Genomic DNA, 19,015 nt, shown 5'->3' on the forward strand with positions numbered 1-19,015 from the left:
TGCGAGAAGTAGTTTTATTGTTCCGACAGCTCAGGCGTCTGCGATGGTGACCTCGACCTCGACGCCGGGCTCGATGCTGATGCTGGTGATCTGCTTCACGATCTCCGAGGGACTGTGCAGGTCGATGAGGCGCTTGTGGATCCGCATCTGGAACCGGTCCCAGGTCTTGGAGCCTTCGCCGCACGGGGTCTTACGGGTCGTGATGCGCAGGGTCTTAATGAGGAGAGAAGAGCCAGGGGAACACTTTACTCACATAATCAACACCACAGGACAGTTACTGGTGTCCTCACTAACGAGAGAACACGCCTCTCCATGTTAAGAGTTCGTCCTAACCAGTCGCGATTCTATTTTAGAAACGGTTTCTATTTTTCTGTGACGTTGCGCTGGAACAATGGCAATGATGATCTCAGGTGCTGTTTATGTGCTTTATTTAATGTTTAAAGCGTGTAATGTGACTCTGAATATCATTTAGTGCTCCAGCTTTGTAGCTGTAAAAGCAACGATGGATAATTCACCTCAGATCCTGAAATTAAATGGAAAGAAGAACATTCAAACTGTGAACAAACAAGTGTATTCTTTGACAAAGATTGTTTTAGTACTTCAGTAGCCTCTGTATTTTTAATATTTAAATGGTGTAATTTGTGAATTTGATTATGAGGCGACTTATCCATTGTCTTGCGAGTGCCGTCAAGATGACTCTCTGGTGCCGCGAGACTCCGCCCACACACTGTTCTGATTGGCTGACTCCGCCCACACGCTGTTCCGCTGACTCCACCCAAACGCTGTTCTGATTGGCTGACTCCGCCCACACGCTGTTCTGATTGGCTGACTCCGCCCACACGCTGTTCTGATTGGCTGACTCCGCCCACACGCTGTTCTGATTGGTTTACTCCACCCACACACTGTTCCGCTGACTCCGACGGTAGTGGATAAACGAGATATAATTCGTCTAATGGGCGATCTTTGATCTCGTGAATATATAATTCGTTCCCTATCAATCGTTTTGGCTGAGGGCTAAGTTTAGTTTCATATTATAGGCTATTTGTATTTAACTTTACTGTTGTAATGTTAGACTAGAGCGCTGCATTTGGATATTTGACTGAATTGTTTGCTTTATTATTGTATAGCTTCTTGTACCTTTTACTTAAACTTGAGTGGAAACGAGCATTAGTTACTTTTTAGGGAGTAACGCCATATTGTAACTACTTTTAAAAGTAACTTTCCCCACACCGTCACAAGGCATCTGCAGGGTCCCGCACAGATATTAAAACCACGGGCAGGGTAGAGAAAGTCTATGTGACCAATCATAAAGCGACTGTACGAGTTAAACCATAGAGTTCAAACACAGGCCGACAAAAAAAGTTTGATAAAATGATAAGCCTCACATTTCAGCCGTTAAATCATTTTAAAAAGGGGTCAAAATAAGACATTTGCTTCTTTATGATTCCGCTCACAGAAAAGCAGAAATAACGGTTACCCTGGTAAAGCCGGTTTATTAATAACGGTGAATTTTTCTGAAAGGTGGAGAGCAACAGCGGCGCTTCATTAAACCATCGCCTACTGAAGTTTAATAATCACAATCCATGTAACAATTCCTGATTTCGGTCGCAAAATTTAAGACCTTTGTAATGATGATTAACTTTTCTTAGACCATTTAAGACTTTTGTACGTTTTGTGTACATTAAGAACCGCGTAAACGAGAGAACCGCGTGCAGGAGAACGGGTCTCACCTTGGTGGGCATCCGCACGGGGCCCTTGACCTTCAGGCTCTTCTCTTTGGCACCTCGGATCAAATCAGCGCAAACTGCAGAGAAAACATGATTAATGAAGACCCACCCGACACACACACACACACACACACGAGTGTTCAGGGGAAAAGGGCTCAGAATAGCGTATATTATAACTCATGCTGAAGTCGTTCACATGTTGTCCTCCTCATTGCCGTGTTTAGCACAGACAGGTTACGGTAAACACACACACACACACCTTTCTCCAGAGACTTGACGTTACGGCTGGTCAGTGTGATGCGGATCCGGTGGATCGCGACCTCGGCCTCGACCGGGGCTTTACCGGTGTCTTTAAACGCCTGTAAACACACGTGCTGTTATTAAACATCTTTACACACACTCTCACCTATAACACTTATAAACACACACTAAACTGAAGACCTGCACAAATAAAACAAATACTACCTTTATTCAGAATATATACAAGTTCGGGATCAGTAAGATTTTTTCATGTTTTTAAAATAAGTCTCTTCTGCTCATCAAGACTACATTTATTAGATTAAATACAAAGTTATTTGAAATATTTCACAATATTACTAAGTGAATATATTGTAAAGTATAATTTATTCCTGTGATCAAAGCTGAATTCAGCATCATTACTTCAGTCTTCAGTGTCACATGATCCTTCAGAAATCACTCTAATATGATGATCAAGAAACATTTATTATTGAACGGTAATATGTAAAAAAATTTGAATCTTCTAACAATTTATTTGAAATAGAATATTTTGTAACATTATAAATGTCCTTACTATCACTTGATCAATTTAATGAATCATTGCCGAATTAAAGTATTGATTTCTTTAATTTCTTTCCAAAAAATACATTTTGACCCCAAACTTTTGAATGAATGTTTTTTGATCATCAAATCCTCATATTAGTGATTTCTGAAGGATCATGTGACACTGAAGACTGGAGTAATGATGCTAAATTCAACTTTGATCACAGGAATAAATTACACTTTACTATATATTCACATAGAGAACAGTCATCTTAAATTGTAATATTTTATAACTTTACTATTTTTTTATTAACTAATGTTTGTTAATAAACTTGAGTTCAAATGTTTATATGAATGAGACGCTAAATATAATTTTGGCTTTAATAAGATTTAACCAAAATATACAAGCAAGAATAAACCTGTCGTCCTCCGTGATTCCGGAACTTTACAACAAAGCGCCGACGAGCTCGGAAACTCGACTTTACAAGTGGGAAGTTGGACATTAACGATAGCACGTGAAGCTAGCATGTGTACAAATACGTTTGTTTTCTTCTAACCTTAAACTTAAGTTAAACCAAAAACAACATTAAATAGAAAAACAAGCAAAGGCTTGGCATAAAACGGTAAATAAAATAATATTTGACCGCGAATCTCTCAGAAACCACGAGCCCTCAGAAAGATCAACAGCGCCGCGTTTTTACTCCGATGCACAAACACACCTAAACACAAACACAATAGGCGACAAGACACTTATGATATTAGTATAACTTCAAATTACCATGATTATTAATTCCTGACCGACTTATTCGTATCAAAGGCTGAGAAGAACAGCGGTGAGTCAGGAAGAGCAACGGGATCTCAACGCGATCCTTCACAAAAGGGCGGAAAAACGGCCTGCTTGAGCTTTTATACGCAGCATACGGGCACTGCGTGACGTCAGCGCCTCGCCAGCACTTCCGCCGGAACAAGAGCATTTAGCAGGGGTTTTTTTCTTATTATTTTTCGCTGAGTGAGATCACTGAGGATGATGGCCATTATAACGGATAAATGAACATGGCTTCAATACATTTAAATAAAATAAATAAATAAATAAATAATGAAACTGAACACACATTTTAACATTGTAATTCATAAAACAGATTTTTTGTGTGTGTGGGATCACTGCGGATGATGGCCATTATAACGAATAAGTGAACATGGCTTCAGTGAAAAGAAAAACAAAATCTATTTAAAAAATAATGAAACTGAACAGACATTTTAACATTGTAATTCATAAAACTTTTTTTTTTTTTTACATATAATTAATTTAAATTATATTTTTTTTAAATAATGAAACTAAACAGAAATTGTAACATTGTGATTCATAAAACAAAATACACATTGAATGTATTTTTTTCTCAACCTGAATATACTTTCCACACACACACACACACACACACACACACACACACAAAGAAACTCTTGGTAAAGTGAGTCCTTCTCGTGTTTATTGATCATTCAGTACTGTGGACAGTATTAACACTGGACCAAATCTCTCCTCTCCTCACATAGCAGCAAAGGTCGTCTGAACACACACAGAAACACACACACCTCTCATCAGCAACACACACACTTCTCATCAGAAACACACACAGCTGCCAACAGCCTGCCTTCCTTCACACACACCTGACACGGCTAGTCAGCGAATAAATAACGTTCTCTTTGGATGATGTTATCAGTATGAGACTCGTCAGCTGTGGCAGCAGGTTCCCACAACACACACATTCACACACATAGATATATATATTTATATATATATATATGGGATTCTGTCTTAGGCTATACATGTACAACAGTAGTTCGTAAAATACATTAAAGTAAAATATGCATGATTAGCAATAGCAGGCCATTATCACAGAATGGCATTACAGATACATTAAAAAAAACATAATTATGGCTGGAATGCTATTTCATCGATCCATATCATCCATCCTCTAAATGATATATATGCACCATATTACAAATACATTAACAATATGGCTCACATAACCCCAAAACACACACACACACACACACACACACACACACACACTTTAAAACAGTTTGAAATGTTCTGAAAGCGAGGAGAGGGTCTGTCGCAGCACCAGGGCTTTACACTGTCCTTTAGCAGCATTTCCATCAGATTATTGCAGAGCGTCACTCATAAACACTCGGTGTTGTGATTGTACCAATGAACAGGAGAGTTCGTGGCTCCCAATGATAAAGTAATCCTACACACACACGTCCACGATTCAGCAGCAATAAATGAACGCCTTCACTCATTTAGATGACCTCATGGAAGCGGGTCACTAGGCCACAGATCTACACGGTTCCTGAAGCTAGCAGACACTTACAGGTTCAGTCTCGGTCTGTTTTACAATCGCTCCGACACATTTCTTAATGTCTTAGGAGTCATTTTGAACCGCGATGTAAACATGCATCATGTGACATGAACTCTAAACATGTTATACTAAAGAAATCATTGTGTAATGCTGTTATAAAGTGTTTGTTGGGTGAAACCTTTGCTAGTGTTATAGAAGAATGACTTTTTGAGACACGTTTTTGTGCATTTTGGATGTGAAATTTACTGAAAGTTGGTTTGGAGAACTGTGTGAAGAGTGAAATAAAGATCACGTGCCGTAGCGATTGTAAAACGCTGTAAATGCAGTATGTACTTGCTAAAGTGATTTTGCTTGAATTGACCTTTTTTTGGCTGAAGCCTCAGTTTCCGAGACACTGACAGTTTGATATTTTGTGCAATAAAGCAAAACAACAACAACAACAACAATAAAAACAACAAATCAACACTGTATGAAGTGTACCTGTAAAAAATATCACACATGTAGCATTGTGTATGTATGCTTAAAATCTTCTAAAGGCTAATTATGATATCTAAACTAATTTATGACAGTTACTTTCACAAAATAAAGGGCATATTATTTTTTCTGAAAGTGCTATTATGAAACATGCGCCCCAAACGGAGGTTCTCTGAATGTTTAAGCTTTTAACAACCGTCAGCTTCCGACGAACTAAATCAAAAGGACATTTACAGACTCTGTCCACACACACACACACACACACACACACACGTGTCTCTAGCAGTGTTGGGGAAAGTTACTTTTAAAAGTAACGTGTTACAATATTGTATTTCTCCCTAAAAATGAACTAATTGCGTTCCTTATTTACTCTTTATGGTAAGTTATGTGTTACGTTACTTTTGCGTAACTTTTTCTCACCTGGGCTGATGGGCTTGCTGGTTTACTTTTTAATAACAAGCATTTTCACAGCAAAAGTGAATTGAATAAGCATCAGGCTGAAGGAAATGCAAATTCACGATTGTACAGTAGAGGTCAATAAATGGGGGGGAGTAACTTGCATTACTCTATTTGAAACAGTAACTCAGATATTTGTAACTCTGAGGGCCCTATTTTAACGATCTAAGCGCATTGTCTAAAGCGCACGGCACGTGCAGTTTAACGACGGGAAAAATGGTCGGCGCTTCCGGCGCTGGTCTAAAATGGCCGTCTCTATTCTCTTAGTGAATAATGGGTGTGTTTTGGCCATAACGTGCAATAAACCAATCAGAGTCTCGTCTCCCATTCCCTTTAAAAGCCAGTTGCGCTTGAGCCATGATGGATTCGCTGGATTTGCAAGCGGAAAAACCGAACGCTTCTCTAGCGATGAAACGGATCTGCTCGTGCGCGAGATTAAAGCTGTGTGTGTGTGTGAGGTTAAAGCGTGCAAGCACACCAGCTACGGGACAAAGTGAGTGTAATAAGCAGAGTGTGTGTGTGTGTGTGTGTAATAAGCAGAGTGTACGCGCGTTGTGGACCGCCTATAGGCTCACATTAATAACGCGCTCTTTAAATAACAAAAAAAAATATTGCGCTATTGACTTTAGAGCAGGTTTCAGTCGGTCAACGGCTCAGTCTATTTCAGATCCTCAAAATAGCAACGGTCCAACAACGCTCCAGAACACTGGTTCTCAGACCAGCAGCTCAAGGGCCACAGATGAGCGCAAATGCATTTGCTATTTAAACAACGTGGCGCAGGACGTGAAAATGAAAACTGCGTCGGGCTGAAACTAGCTAAACACACTTGCGTCGCGCCTGGCGCCGGGTGTATGATAGGGCCCAGAGAGTTTTAAATTTAAAAGTAATGCGCTACTTTACTCGTTACTTTAAAAAAAGTAATCTGATTACGCAACTCAAGTTACTTGGAAAGCTTTACCCCCAACACTGGTCTCTAGAGCAGTGAATCTCAACCCCCCCCCACACACACACTCATTCTGAGGCATTCCTACTCAACTGCTGCATTCTGGGACAGATCATGTGACCGATCACATCATATCTGTGCGGACTCCCGTTAGTAGCCGACACATTGCGTCACTGGCCATTTGCATAAAGTCGAGTCCCTTGTGTCGCCTCGAATCGCCAACTCTCACTGAAAACGAATGACTTTGCAAAATCGCTGTCAATGCGAAAAAAAACTTCATTTGATTTAGAGACTAAATCTTCAGCTTATGTTCAGAGAGAAGTCAAGGTGACGTCACAGATTGTATTTTGGAGTTTTATAAGCCGAGACAGCAAAAACTGGTTCATCGTTAGCCTTGATCAGTGCAACAGCCAGCATTCGGGTGGATGAGGTTGAATAAAGTAAGAGAGAGTGTGTGTGTGTGTGGGATTCTTCATCCTTCTTTCCCTTTGTTGGTGTGAATTGTGAAGCATTCCTGCGCTGGTGTCCTTTGAGGCCCTTACAACGAGCAGCAGCATGAAGGCAAACAGCCATCAAAAAACAAAAAACATAACGAGATGAGCCTTCCTCTCTATAGCTATGAAGGTTTTGGTTGCCTTTGGCTGTAAATAGTTGTGACATGGTCACTAAAACGCTGGTAGTTCAGTACCCAACAGTTCATGAGCCATACAACAAACAAAGAGATGGAAACAACATTAGATCAATGATCTTTTAGCTTTGATGGAACTTCGACACCGCTAGTGTTAATAATGAGAGGACATTAAAACTATGCACTGTCTCTGTCGGCATTTTGCTAAACGTCACTGCAAACTGAGCTCTGCTTCTTAATATTCAGTTACAGTAAACACCTCTAGAACATAAAACGAGTAATGCATCTGTAATCTCTTGAATGAGCAAACGTGTGATACTGTCCTCAAGACTTTCCTTTAGGAATCCACGATATATCGGCCACCATATCGGTATCGGCCGATATATGTTCATTTTTGATGCTATCGTTATCGGCCCAATAAGAAAATATGACCGATATATTTAAGCCGATAAATAATGGAATTATTTCCTTCAGCTGAGACGCTTCACTGTTCAACATGATGGTTTTGAATTGCTTGAAATATGATTGAAATAGGAAAATACAGTTATGTGCAACATGTGCAGCACAAGTCTGTCATATCGGCTACATACAATTATTATGAGAACATTATAATTGTGTGTTTGGGACGTGGCTTCTAATGGTGAGACTTATGTTTTTGTAATCAGGCTCGCAAAAATTATATAAAAATTTGGATTTAGATTTATCGGCCAATATATCGTTTATCGGCTTTCAAATATGAAGAGTTATCGGTTAACGGTATCAGCCAAAATGTTAATATCGGAGCATCCCTACTTTCCTTTAAAATGCGGTGATTTGTTGGACTGTGCTTGTTCGAACTTGATTAAGAGCTAAGTTGATGTTAAAAAGTGCACTTTGTTGGTTTGTGAATGTATTTGTGCTACTGGAAGGCTTGGTGGAAGCGAGGCAGGGTGGTGGTTGTATTCAGAGATGGTGGGTGTGTGTAACTGGGAGCGAGTGCATTGCTTTGCGAGTGTGAGATTGTGTGAAGAAGGCTAAGAGGCTCCGGTGTGTCTTGTATGGGCGTGGCCAGAAGCCCCTCCTCTTGGTTGTAAGCCACTCCCAAAGTAGGCCCCGCCCCCTGGCTGTAAGGCAGAAAATTAAACAGTGGAGACAGAAAGTCCAGGGACGACGTCGTCTCTCCAGTCACCGTGGCGGAAGCGCTCAGCTTGGGTGTATCTTCAGCCTGTAGCTCGAGGAGATAGCTTTCGAGCTCCGCCCTTAGCGGCGGAGTTGGCGAGTAAGAAGCATGACCAAGTGGATACCTTAGCGTGAGTGGCCCGGATGCTGGTGAGGATTGAGACTCCATTAAATCGACAGGCTCCGCCTTCACCCTAAGCAGCTCATGAGCGTGGCTTTTCTTAACATGGCGGGTAAGATGGTCTTTACGGCCGAATCGCTGAGCGCAATACTGGCACAGAAAGTCCTTGCGTCCCGTATGCACCACCAGGTGGCGTCGCACGTCCTTACGGGTGTAAAAGCGCCGTTCGCAGTGTTCGCACTGATGTCGCTTCTCTTTAGTCGCGGTAGCGCTTTTCCCAGCATGCCCGCGCAGGTGTTCCAGCAGCAGGGGAGTGCTCGGGTACGACTGCAGACACACCTGGCAGGTGAGGTCTCCACGGTGAGCAGCGTGAAGGGCTTGGTGCCTTCGAAAGCCCAGTTTGGTGTTGTAGCTCTTGCCGCATTCCGTGCAGCTGAAAGCCTCCTTGTTGGGGTCGTGTGTGTGGAGGTGGTTCTTCAGGTGATCTTTACGGTGGAACATCTTCTCGCAGTAGCTGCACTTGTGGGTCTTTTCTGGCGAGTGTGTGGCCATGTGCCTATGGACATAAATATGCATTAGTGTACACTGACCATACCAGGAGCTAATCCTTTTGATGACCAAATGTCATATAATAGGGGCTTTCACACCGGGTAGTTCTAGCAACTTAGTTCATCGTTCACCTAACCTAGCCACCAGGGTGGTTCCCCAAGAACTAATGGTTCCTTTAGGAACATTTTCCTGGTTACATTCGCACCGCCAGTAGGAACTCTGTTGTTGTGACCTTTATTTTGACGGCGCTGAGAACGCCAGAGCCTGAGTTCACAGTGCTCACATTCTCTGTGTTCATTAGTTAACGATCTGTCTAACAGTCTTGTCTGATACGTTATCAGATAGAACTGTTATACAAAGAAAGTAGACAGTATTTGAAAAGGTATTAGCGTTTGCCTTGTGATTGATGTCCAGTGTTGCTAGTCAAGCAGAAACACATAATCATGTTTCTCTTGGTCCCCTCAAAGTTGCAATGGATTTTCTCCTCAGCGTAAAGGTTAAGAGGCTCGTCTATCACTATTTTACGTGTTCAAAGAGTTAGTTTCTGGAGTAAATATATAGGCTATAATCTGTGTTTTTAAAAATGGCGGGTGCTGGTCAGTGTATCAGTGTACACTTAAGTCACTGGTAGTTCCTATAGTGCTGGTTTAGACCCAACTCTGAAGTAGGAGCTAAATTAGTTCCTCCAAAAGGAGTTCCTAGAACTAATATCGTTCCTAGTTTCTGTGGTGAGAACACGCCAAAAACCAGGTACTTCAGCCAATAGTTCTAGGAACTATAAAAAGGTTCTTCTGGTGCGAAAGCCACAAATGAAATTCAGTGGAATTTGGAAAATGTGTTAAGATTTTACGAAGAACTCTATGCAAACATACTAGTTTTATATTTTGAAACAGATTTCACAACACCTTAACAGTGAAGACATCGAACAAAGACCTGAATGAAGATAGAACTTGAATACACAAAGGAACAAAAGAGCTAATTAACTGGAGAACAGGTGAAAGGAATCATTAAACAAACATACAGGAAACAAGGTCAAATGACAGGGTACACAGGCAAACAGGAACATAACTTAAACACAATGAAAACTAAATCAAAATAGAGTCAGGAGCAGGAGGAGCCAAGAGCAGGAGAAGCCAAGAGCAGGAGGAGCCAGGAGCAGGAGGAGCCAGGAGCAGGAGGAGCCAGGAGCAGGGGGAGCTAGGAGCAGGAAGAGCCAGGAACAGGAGGAGCCAGGAGCAGTAGCCAGGAGCAGGAGAAGCCAAGAGCAGGAGGAGTCAGGAGCAGGAGGAGCCAGGAGCAGGAAGAGCCAGGAACAGGAGGAGCCAGGAGCAGGAGGAGTCAGGAGCAGGAGGAGTCAGGAGCAGGAGGAGCCAGGAGCAGTAGCCAGGAGCAGGAAGAGCCAGGAGCAGGAAGAGCCAGGAACAGGAGGAGCCAGGAGCAGGAGGAGTCAGGAGCAGGAGGAGCCAGGAGCAGTAGCCAGGAGCAGGAAGAGCCAGGAGCAGGAAGAGCCAGGAACAGGTGGAGCCAGGAGCAGTAGCCAGGAGCAGGAGAAGCCAAGAGCAGGAGCAGGAGGAGCCAGGAGCAGAAGGAGCCATGAGCAGGAAGAACCAGGAGCAGGAGGAGCCAGGAGCAGGAGGAGTCAGGAGCAGGAGAAGTCAAGAGCAGGAGGAGCCAGGAGCAGGAGGAGCCAGGAGCAGAAGGAGCCAGGAGCAGTAGCCAGGAGCAGGAGGAGCCAGGAGCAGGAGGAGCCAGGAGCAGGAGGAGCCAGGGGCAGGAAGAGCCAGGAGCAGGAGTATCTAGGAGCAGGAGTAGCCAGGAATAGGCGGAGCCATGAGAAGGAGGAGCCAGGAGCAGGAGGAGCCAGGAGCAGAAGGAGCCAGGAGCAGGAGTAGCCAGGAGCAGGAGGAGTCAGGAGCAGGAGTAGCCAGGAGCATGAGGAGCCAGAAGCAGGAGTAGCCAGGAGGAGGAGTGGCCAGGAGCAGGAGGAGCTACAAGCAGGAGTAGCCAGGAGGAGGAGTGGCCAGGAGCAGGAGTGGCCAGGAGCAGGAGAAGCCAGGAGCAGGAGGAGCCAGGAGCAGGAGGAGCCAGGAGCAGAGGAGCTAGGAGCAGGAGTAGGGATGGAGGGCTGAGGCATAGCCAGGAATCACGTGATGGAAACAGGGTGACGCCTGACCAAAGTGAAGATGGAGGGACGAAGGAGCCCGGTCGAGACGAGGGAGCATGGAGCCAAAGTGGAACTGAAGGGACGGAGGCCCGAGGTGGAGTCCGGGGCTCAGTGGCTGGAGGCAGAGAGAGGGGTTCCTCACACCAAGATAGAGCTGGGGACTGGAAGGTTTGAGGTGGATCCACACCACCAAATGGACCTGAGCATGAGCCGAGGGACTGACAGAAAACAGCGGTGACAGGTTTTGGGGAACTGGCTAGCTTTCGTTGGAATGATGGTTTCGGGAAACACAGACTCATTGAACTATGCTGATAACGACGGAACTTGCGACCATAGTGGGCTAACGATGCTTTTGGGAAACGCACCCCAGGACGGGACCAGTGTAGAAACAGGAGACTCGGCTAGGTGGAACCAGTGGTGAAGGGAGATTAAGCGGAATAATTTACAGTCAGAGGCCAGTGGCAGCTCAGCATCAGTGGCGGGAGTGTGGGCGGGGCTCCATTCCATGCCCTCGAATACTACAAGAACTACCACAAGAACCACAAGGTGTTGTTGCTGGCTCGCGCACCTGGTCACGTCGTTGGGCTCAGACTCCGGGACGGGGTACGGCTCAGCTTGGTGTATCGGCTCGTTGTCCGAGGCAGGCTCTGGCTCCGTGTCTGTGGTGGGCACAGGTGAAGGCTGACTGGGCTCTGGGGCTGGAATCACGAATGCAGCAAAATTGTCACAAGGACCACTCCCTGGGAGGCCTGCCTTGAACGAGCAAGCGGTCGGGAGAGTGCGTTTGGTGTCCAGGGAGTCTTTCTGCTCCAGGCTCAACAGGGGAACAGCAGGAAGGTCCATGGTGATGGGGGGGGGGGGACAAAAAATGCAGCAAAAATACTGTATTTGGTTCTATGTTTTGTAATGGGCTGTTATATCTAATGAAGACCACGACAGGAATAATCCAAGGAAACAGTGTTTAATTCAAAAATACACAGGAACACTTAGGGAAACTGACTTCACAACACCTTAACACTGAGGACACCGTACAAAGAGCTGAATAAAGACAGGACTTAAATACACAGAAGAACAAAAGAGCTAATTAATTGGAGAACAGGTGAAAGTCCCCCTGTGGTGAAAATCAATCTTTTAATGTTGTTTATGTGTCTATGTGGTGTTTTTAATATGCTTTAAGACAAACCATGTGTAAATTCATAAGTCGACACCATTGCTGACTATTTTCTCCTTAAAACTGCAGTGAACCAAAGACTCAAAAACACGGTCTGAAATCGCTGGTGTTTTTGACGTCAAAAACTACCTTGTAACCAATCAGATCAACGTGTGATCGTCAACGAGTGGATCTCTGAGCTGAGTGAGTGAGTGGAGGCGGGTCTCATTTGCATATTCATAGAAATCAAGCGTAGCGTTAGTTCTGGCAGGTCACGTTAGTCAAGCTCGGATCAGCTGACTCTATCAGCTGATCCACATCTACCTATAGGAATACGACACCTATCACCGTATACATATATATAAGCTCCTTCAGTATTATCAGCAGCTATCGCGTTTCTCAGGAGCAAATTACCCTCCTCCATCCCCAGCTCCTCCTCTCGTCAGTCAGGATTTGGCATTCTGATTCCCCTTGAATCAGAATAAATTCTCAAATTATGTTGTACTTTAAAATCTTGAATTAAATATATTTGCAATCATTCATGTTGGTTCTGTTCCGTTTACCCCAAGGGGGGTTATTGCTGCTCTCCCTGCTCTTATCCATGCTAGGCTGCATGGATGCGCAGGGAGTTGTCGCCCAGAACGGAACCATACCGCCAATCCAAACTGTATGCTAAATGTCAATCGTATTTGATGGTAGTGGTCCTGACAGAACCACGTATACTAAATGAGGCAAGGGTGTCGAGTTACATTCAAGCTATTTTAAGGCATGAAGAATTTTTTTCAAGAAAAACTGTTTAAAGCGACACTAAGGAACTTTTCCTCTTCGGTCGCCCTACAGGTTGGAAGCGGAATTGTCCATTACCGCTGTCATAAATAATTTCGCCGCCCGCAGCCTACTGTCGCACGCACACTCGCTGTTTATCCAGCACCGGCTTTGGAATGAACGATGTCCACAGACAAAGTAGAGTATGTTGCATGATTTCATGAAAGTATGATGTATTTGCGACATCAGAAACGAAGAAAAACTAAATAATGACTATTGTAACACTTGACGTAAAGCAAGTCAAATTTGTAGTTTTCTTATGTCTCATTCGAACTACAGAAACGCGACCCGGTTTGGCAAACTTGCATAGTGTGGTTATAGCAGATAAAGGGCTGCAAAGTGCCTTCCACCCTGTTACGACTTGATGAACCACTGATACGAGTTTGGAAACATTATTTTAAGGTAAAAAATGTTCCTTAGTGTTGCTTTAAATATGTCATTTTGGTGAGTTTTAAGGGAAATGAAATGAAGTGTCAAAAGAAAGGGTATCTACTCGCCTATGTACAAATTCAGAGAGAGTGGGTTCGCATCAGAGACCTATAATGGGCATTAAATTGTTTGTTAGAATACAAGTACCTACCGTAGGAGTTTATACTTGGAGACGAAGGCCTTGGTGCAGTCAGTGTGTGTGCAGCGATACGGCCTTTCCCCCGTGTGGGAGTACGAGTGTACCTTCAGCTTCTCCAAGCTGTTGAAGGCCTTCTCGCACAACTGACAGGAGAAGTTCTTCCTCGCTTTCCCCTCTACTCTCCTCTTCCTCACTCGACAGTGTTCTGCCGCCTCGTTGGGAGATACTGTTGCCATGGCAACCTAGCGACAGCGAGCCATGCGTTGGACACAAGCGATACGTCCCGGCACAGAGAGCGTGTAAAAGCCCAAATCGTCAACACAGCAGAGACGCAAGGCCCTGAGAAATAGATAGCAACAAAAACAAACATTACAAAAGATACTTTAGAGTTTTTACAGCTTTTTCTGAAGCCAAAACCCATATAATAACAATAACTTACCATTTAATATATCCATTAGCTAAAACTAGTAAAGTTTGATGACATAACTTTGAAAAGCTTGAAGTTTGAAGATTTTATTCAGTCAGTAAAATGTTGTTAACATGTTTTAGCAAGTTGCTAACATGTTTTTCCACGACTGATTATCACATCGCTAGCATGATTTAACACATTGCTACCATGTTTCTAGCATGGATTAGCAAATTGCTAGTAGCCTGTTTTTAACATGTTGCTAGCATTAATTGGCACAATCACTGAATAATAACAGTGCCATGCCATTGTAGTATGCAACGTAAACCACTTGTAAGCTGATTTATTTGTAAAGTGTAAATTCTGTGACGACAGTGGTACACTGCATTAATATAAAAATAAACAAAACATGCAATAAATACACACCTAACATTCAAAACTATACAGGATTTGTGTCGTGTAAGAGGGGAAGCTTCTTTCTGCATTGAATGTAGGAAAAACTCAGATCAGGCAAATGCTGTCAGTGGAATATTTTTTATCCAATATTTTAATGTCATTCTTTTAGGGTACGTTTACATGACAACGATGTACTAAAACGTAAACGTTTTTCATTTTAGTTTTCCGCGTACAGACGACAACACTGTCAAGACTATCCTCATTCACACAGATCCGCGAGAACTGTTAAAAACGCTTTTATTCTGCCTCCAGGCCAGTAGATGGCGATGTCACTTTGTAAAGAAACTCTAGAATGAACACGTAACATGCATGCGCATGAAACCCCCCTAAGGGGCCGTTTACACGACATCATTTTCAAGTAAAAACTCTTTATATGTTTACGGCCGTTCATTTGCACGACATCTGCGTTTTGGGGGTCTGAAAACACAAGCTTTTGAAAACTATACGTTATCGTCTCCGTATAAACTACAAAAACGCAAATTTGTGAAGACAGTGACATCATGCGTATTACCAGAGCCCGTCTACGGAGAGCCTTGGCACTTCCTATTAGCCCCATTGTATCGATCTTGGTTGCAGTTCCATTAGAATTCCACTGGAGGTGATCGCGGGCGAGTGCAGACTGAATGGGAGTCTATGGGGCTAGACGGCTAAATGTCTCTTTCACCCGATTGCCGTTGAGAAATCTCAGATTTTATTGTAGGTTTTGCAAGTTCAACATGTGTTATAGGTCGAAAGTTGAATGAACGAGTACTTATTTCTTTTCGATTTCTTACAGGTTGAGTTGTTGTTGCCCATAACACGCTAGCATTCTGCTGACATTTTAAAAGACTTTTTAAACCAAATAAGTGACTCTAAAAAATCTAACACCCAGCAATGTGTAATTTCTTTGCATCTCCTTTCGAATACAACATTCAAATTACTAGACAAAAAATGATATCCTGAGAAAAGTGGATTTTGAGGGTTTTTCGCCATAGACCTCCATTCATTCTGCACTCGCCTGCGAGCGCCCCCGCATGGACAGAGACGTGTTACTGCAGCCAGTCCAGAAACCGGAAGTAAGCAGAGAGTGCCAATTCTCTTCCTATTAGACATTCTCTGGTATTACCTGTTCAGTCTAAAGGCGCGTAGTGTTTATTTACACTGTGACATCGCCACCTACTGGCCTGGCAGCAGAATACAGCGTTTTTAATCGTTTTCATGGATCCGTGTGAACGGAGATCGTTTTGACTCAGTTGTCGTCTGTACAAGAAGAACTTTACGTTTTTAGTACATCGTTGTCGTGTAAGAATCTCAGAATCTAGTAAAACTCTTTAACCTCAGCAGTGTTTCGCTCTGATCGCCACCGGCCTTCTCGTTTACGAAGCCCTGGGTTTGCATTCACTTTATGAATGTATAAAATCACTTTATAAATTTAACTCACAATAGTTTTACACGTTTTTAATGCTATACAAACCCCTCTCTTCACACAATTCATTCCATGTGCGTCTTTACTATTCCAGCTGAATATTGGCAATGAAAAGTCAAAGAGCAAATGCCAAATTTAAAGCTTTAATATTTAATTAAACACCAGCCAGAATAAATGTTTTCTCTCACACTTTTCCTTTATAACTGTTCCATGCTAGATTATTCACTATATATCTAACAACTCTGTAAATATAAACATACATATTAAAAATAATAATAATAAAATAAGTTTAAACCAATTAATGTATTATTGTATGTCTTCTAACACCTAATCAGCTCTTTCATTTCTATGATTCATGAAAATATCTAAAATTACTTAAATGGCATCAAAATTGTAGCATTTAAATTGTGCTAATTAAATGGCTAATATATTCAAGGCAAGGCAAGTTTATATGGCACATTTCATACACTAAGGCAATTCAAAGTGCTTTACAGAAAGAAATTAAAATAATCACAAAATAAAAGCAAGGATAATTAAAACAGTTATAAAATAAATTAAAAGAGATATATGATGCTGTTATAAAATGAATTTAGCTTAAATTACTATTACAGAACAAAATTAAAATACTTTTTCCCAAAATATTATTATATTGTTAAACACATTTCTGGTCTGTAGTACAGTTATGTAAAAATAATAATAATACAAATAAAATATATTTATATACTGTATTGCATTTTAGGTCTCTTTGGGCAACATTACTAATGCCTACAGAGTTTCATCATTTAGTTACACATAATTTTTGATGCATCTCAGTAAGAAATAATCCATACAAGAGAAAGAACTGTAAGAAATTCATTAGCTACCTGATTAAATTGCGATTGAATAGTTTTAAATTATACCAAATAAAACATTTAGTTCTCAGCGCAAATTAAGCACAAAAACAAACAAACAAAAAAACCAAAAACAAACAAACAATCTACTTTGATGAACTATAAGCTTCAAAGTCATATTGCTGCACCAAATCTTATTTGTAAAACAAACACGGAACATGTAGCATACTGTAATTATTATCCAGTCGTTTTACCCTAAAACACGACACAATAAAATATTCAAAACACCTGTAAAATAGCCTTCATATTTATACAGTACATTGTGCTCTATTTTTACCGACTTTTTTATTTTTATGTTACAGTGATTTCATTTCGCAGTCCAACAATCATTTCACCTTTTAGACAACCTACCGACATTAAACCAGCATTACGAGGTGTAAATGTGTGAATATGAGCCTGTTATGATGCTAACTCTCTTTCTGCGACACCAGCTCTGCGCGGGAAACCTCTGACGTGTTCTGTAGTTTGTTGAAGGACTGCGAACTTTCTTCCACTCGCAGCAACAGAAGAAGAACATCCGTAACAACTGCGCGGTAAACCCGGTAAACCCGATGACCCCCTTCAGCTCGGAGCCTTCAACAAGAGCATCCAGGAGGGGGGAAGGAAGGATGGAGGTGCTTATAACCACCGCAGATGAGATGGGAATCATACAATCCGCCATATACTACTATAGAAATACTCATATATGCACGCGCGCGCACACACACACACACACATCAAATAAACATTGAAACGACTGCACATTAAAAATAGACTTTTTCCCGACTTTAACAGTTTCGCACGGAATGCCGCACGAGCGCCATCATCACCATCATCACATGCACGAGCATATGAAACTATTGATTGTGGATATACAGTAAATCTGCGCTGAGATTCTGCAGAAACGCACCACACCCGCGTCCAATAACAACTAATAACTCTGATATTATATATGACTGACCTCCCAGTGTCAATCAAAACTCATTAAATTATTACTCATTATTATGTGCTTTAATGTTTATGATCCACCAATCACATCCTGATCACAGAGGGACTTTCTGTCACAGCAGAATCTCTAGATGAGCTCAGAGCATCTCATAATTAGTTAGTCCTTCACTTCTCCCACCATTTTGGTTGTTTGCGATATTGACAAGCAGCTTCTCTCGCTATAGTGACTCAATGACACCCCTAATATAGTCCATAAACACACTGACCGCGACACACACACTGCGAACTCTGTAAACTGTGTCGAAATTAAACAGCGTGTTTATTAAACACGGAAAGGTCCTTGTATCACAAATCCTGTCAGAATTTTCGCGCGGCGCGCATTTTTTTAGCGTTTAAACACGCGCGTGAGTTCGCCACGCTATCCCGTCGCTATTATTCTCAGGGAAAACAAATCTTCAAAAACTTTTTGCAACTTTTCACAACTACACTCCTCTGTTTATTGACATTCGTCCGCGCGCAAAGTGACTTGACAGAAACAAACACCAGAATAATGTTCGATCTTCTGCATAATTCAGTCTTTCATTGCTGTTCTCTTCAGTTTCGGACTCTGCGCTGATTAACACAAAACTTTTTCCCCCCTCCAGCTCTCCCCTCTCTCATAATTTGAATAACCCCGATATTTTAATTAAAGAACGCCGTAACAATTTTCTTAATATGCGTAAAACTCACCGTAGGAGCGTTAACATCCTTTCTAGGGTGTTTTTCTTGACTTTCAACTATTTCCCGGATTTTTAATAATTTTTTTCTCATATTTTTTGCTAGACGCGGCGGGCCTAAAAATTGTTTGCTTTCCCCTCTTTCCAGCAGCCATTGTGTATATGCGCTGCGATGCAACCAACCCCAGCTCAGGCCACGCCCACCGATACGCCCTCCTCCCTCGCGCTCGTGATTTGTGTAACAAACTGTCATTTTCAGATTTCAGCGCCACTGACTTTCCCCTTCAGAAAATCTAAAATTTAGGACTCGTC

The 19,015-nt window shown here is 42.3% G+C and overlaps 2 protein-coding genes across 2 annotated transcripts; both read right to left on the bottom strand.

Moving 5' to 3' along the window:
- Positions 1 to 3,437, bottom strand: rps20 (ribosomal protein S20). The gene is made up of 4 exons (XM_084108810.1): positions 3,286 to 3,437; positions 1,987 to 2,086; positions 1,731 to 1,804; positions 1 to 213 (listed from the first exon to the last, which is right to left on the bottom strand). Exons 1-4 carry the CDS (start codon positions 3,286 to 3,288, stop codon positions 31 to 33), a joined length of 360 nt encoding a protein of 119 aa, XP_083964936.1. The 5' UTR covers positions 3,289 to 3,437; the 3' UTR covers positions 1 to 30.
- A 121-nt stretch (positions 3,438 to 3,558) lies between these two features.
- Positions 3,559 to 18,858, bottom strand: plag1 (pleiomorphic adenoma gene 1). The gene is made up of 3 exons (XM_084108777.1): positions 18,717 to 18,858; positions 13,916 to 14,242; positions 3,559 to 9,203 (listed from the first exon to the last, which is right to left on the bottom strand). The coding sequence occupies exons 2-3, from the start codon at positions 14,137 to 14,139 to the stop codon at positions 8,267 to 8,269; spliced, it is 1,161 nt and encodes a 386-aa protein (XP_083964903.1). The 5' UTR covers positions 14,140 to 14,242; positions 18,717 to 18,858; the 3' UTR covers positions 3,559 to 8,266.
- Positions 18,859 to 19,015: the final 157 nt, after the last annotated feature.

The sequence above is a fragment of the Abramis brama genome (genome assembly GCF_963993115.1).
Source record: "Abramis brama genome assembly, chromosome: 3".
Lineage (NCBI taxonomy): Eukaryota > Metazoa > Chordata > Actinopteri > Cypriniformes > Leuciscidae > Abramis > Abramis brama.

What these genes read in the sequence shown, in the direction of transcription:
- rps20 (XM_084108810.1), bottom strand. An exon ending in CGTCAAGTCTCTGGAGAAAG is followed by an intron (nt 1,805 to 1,986) that starts GTGTGTGTGTGT and finishes TTTTCTCTGCAG; the next exon opens with TTTGCGCTGATTTGATCCGA. An exon ending in CCGTGCGGATGCCCACCAAG is followed by an intron (nt 214 to 1,730) that starts GTGAGACCCGTT and finishes CTCCTCATTAAG; the next exon opens with ACCCTGCGCATCACGACCCG.
- plag1 (XM_084108777.1), bottom strand. Translation starts at nt 14,139, where the DNA reads ATGGCAACAGTATCTCCCAACGAGGCGGCAGAACACTGTCGAGTGAGG. An exon ending in TCCAAGTATAAACTCCTACG is followed by an intron (nt 9,204 to 13,915) that starts GTAGGTACTTGT and finishes TTATGTCCATAG; the next exon opens with GCACATGGCCACACACTCGC.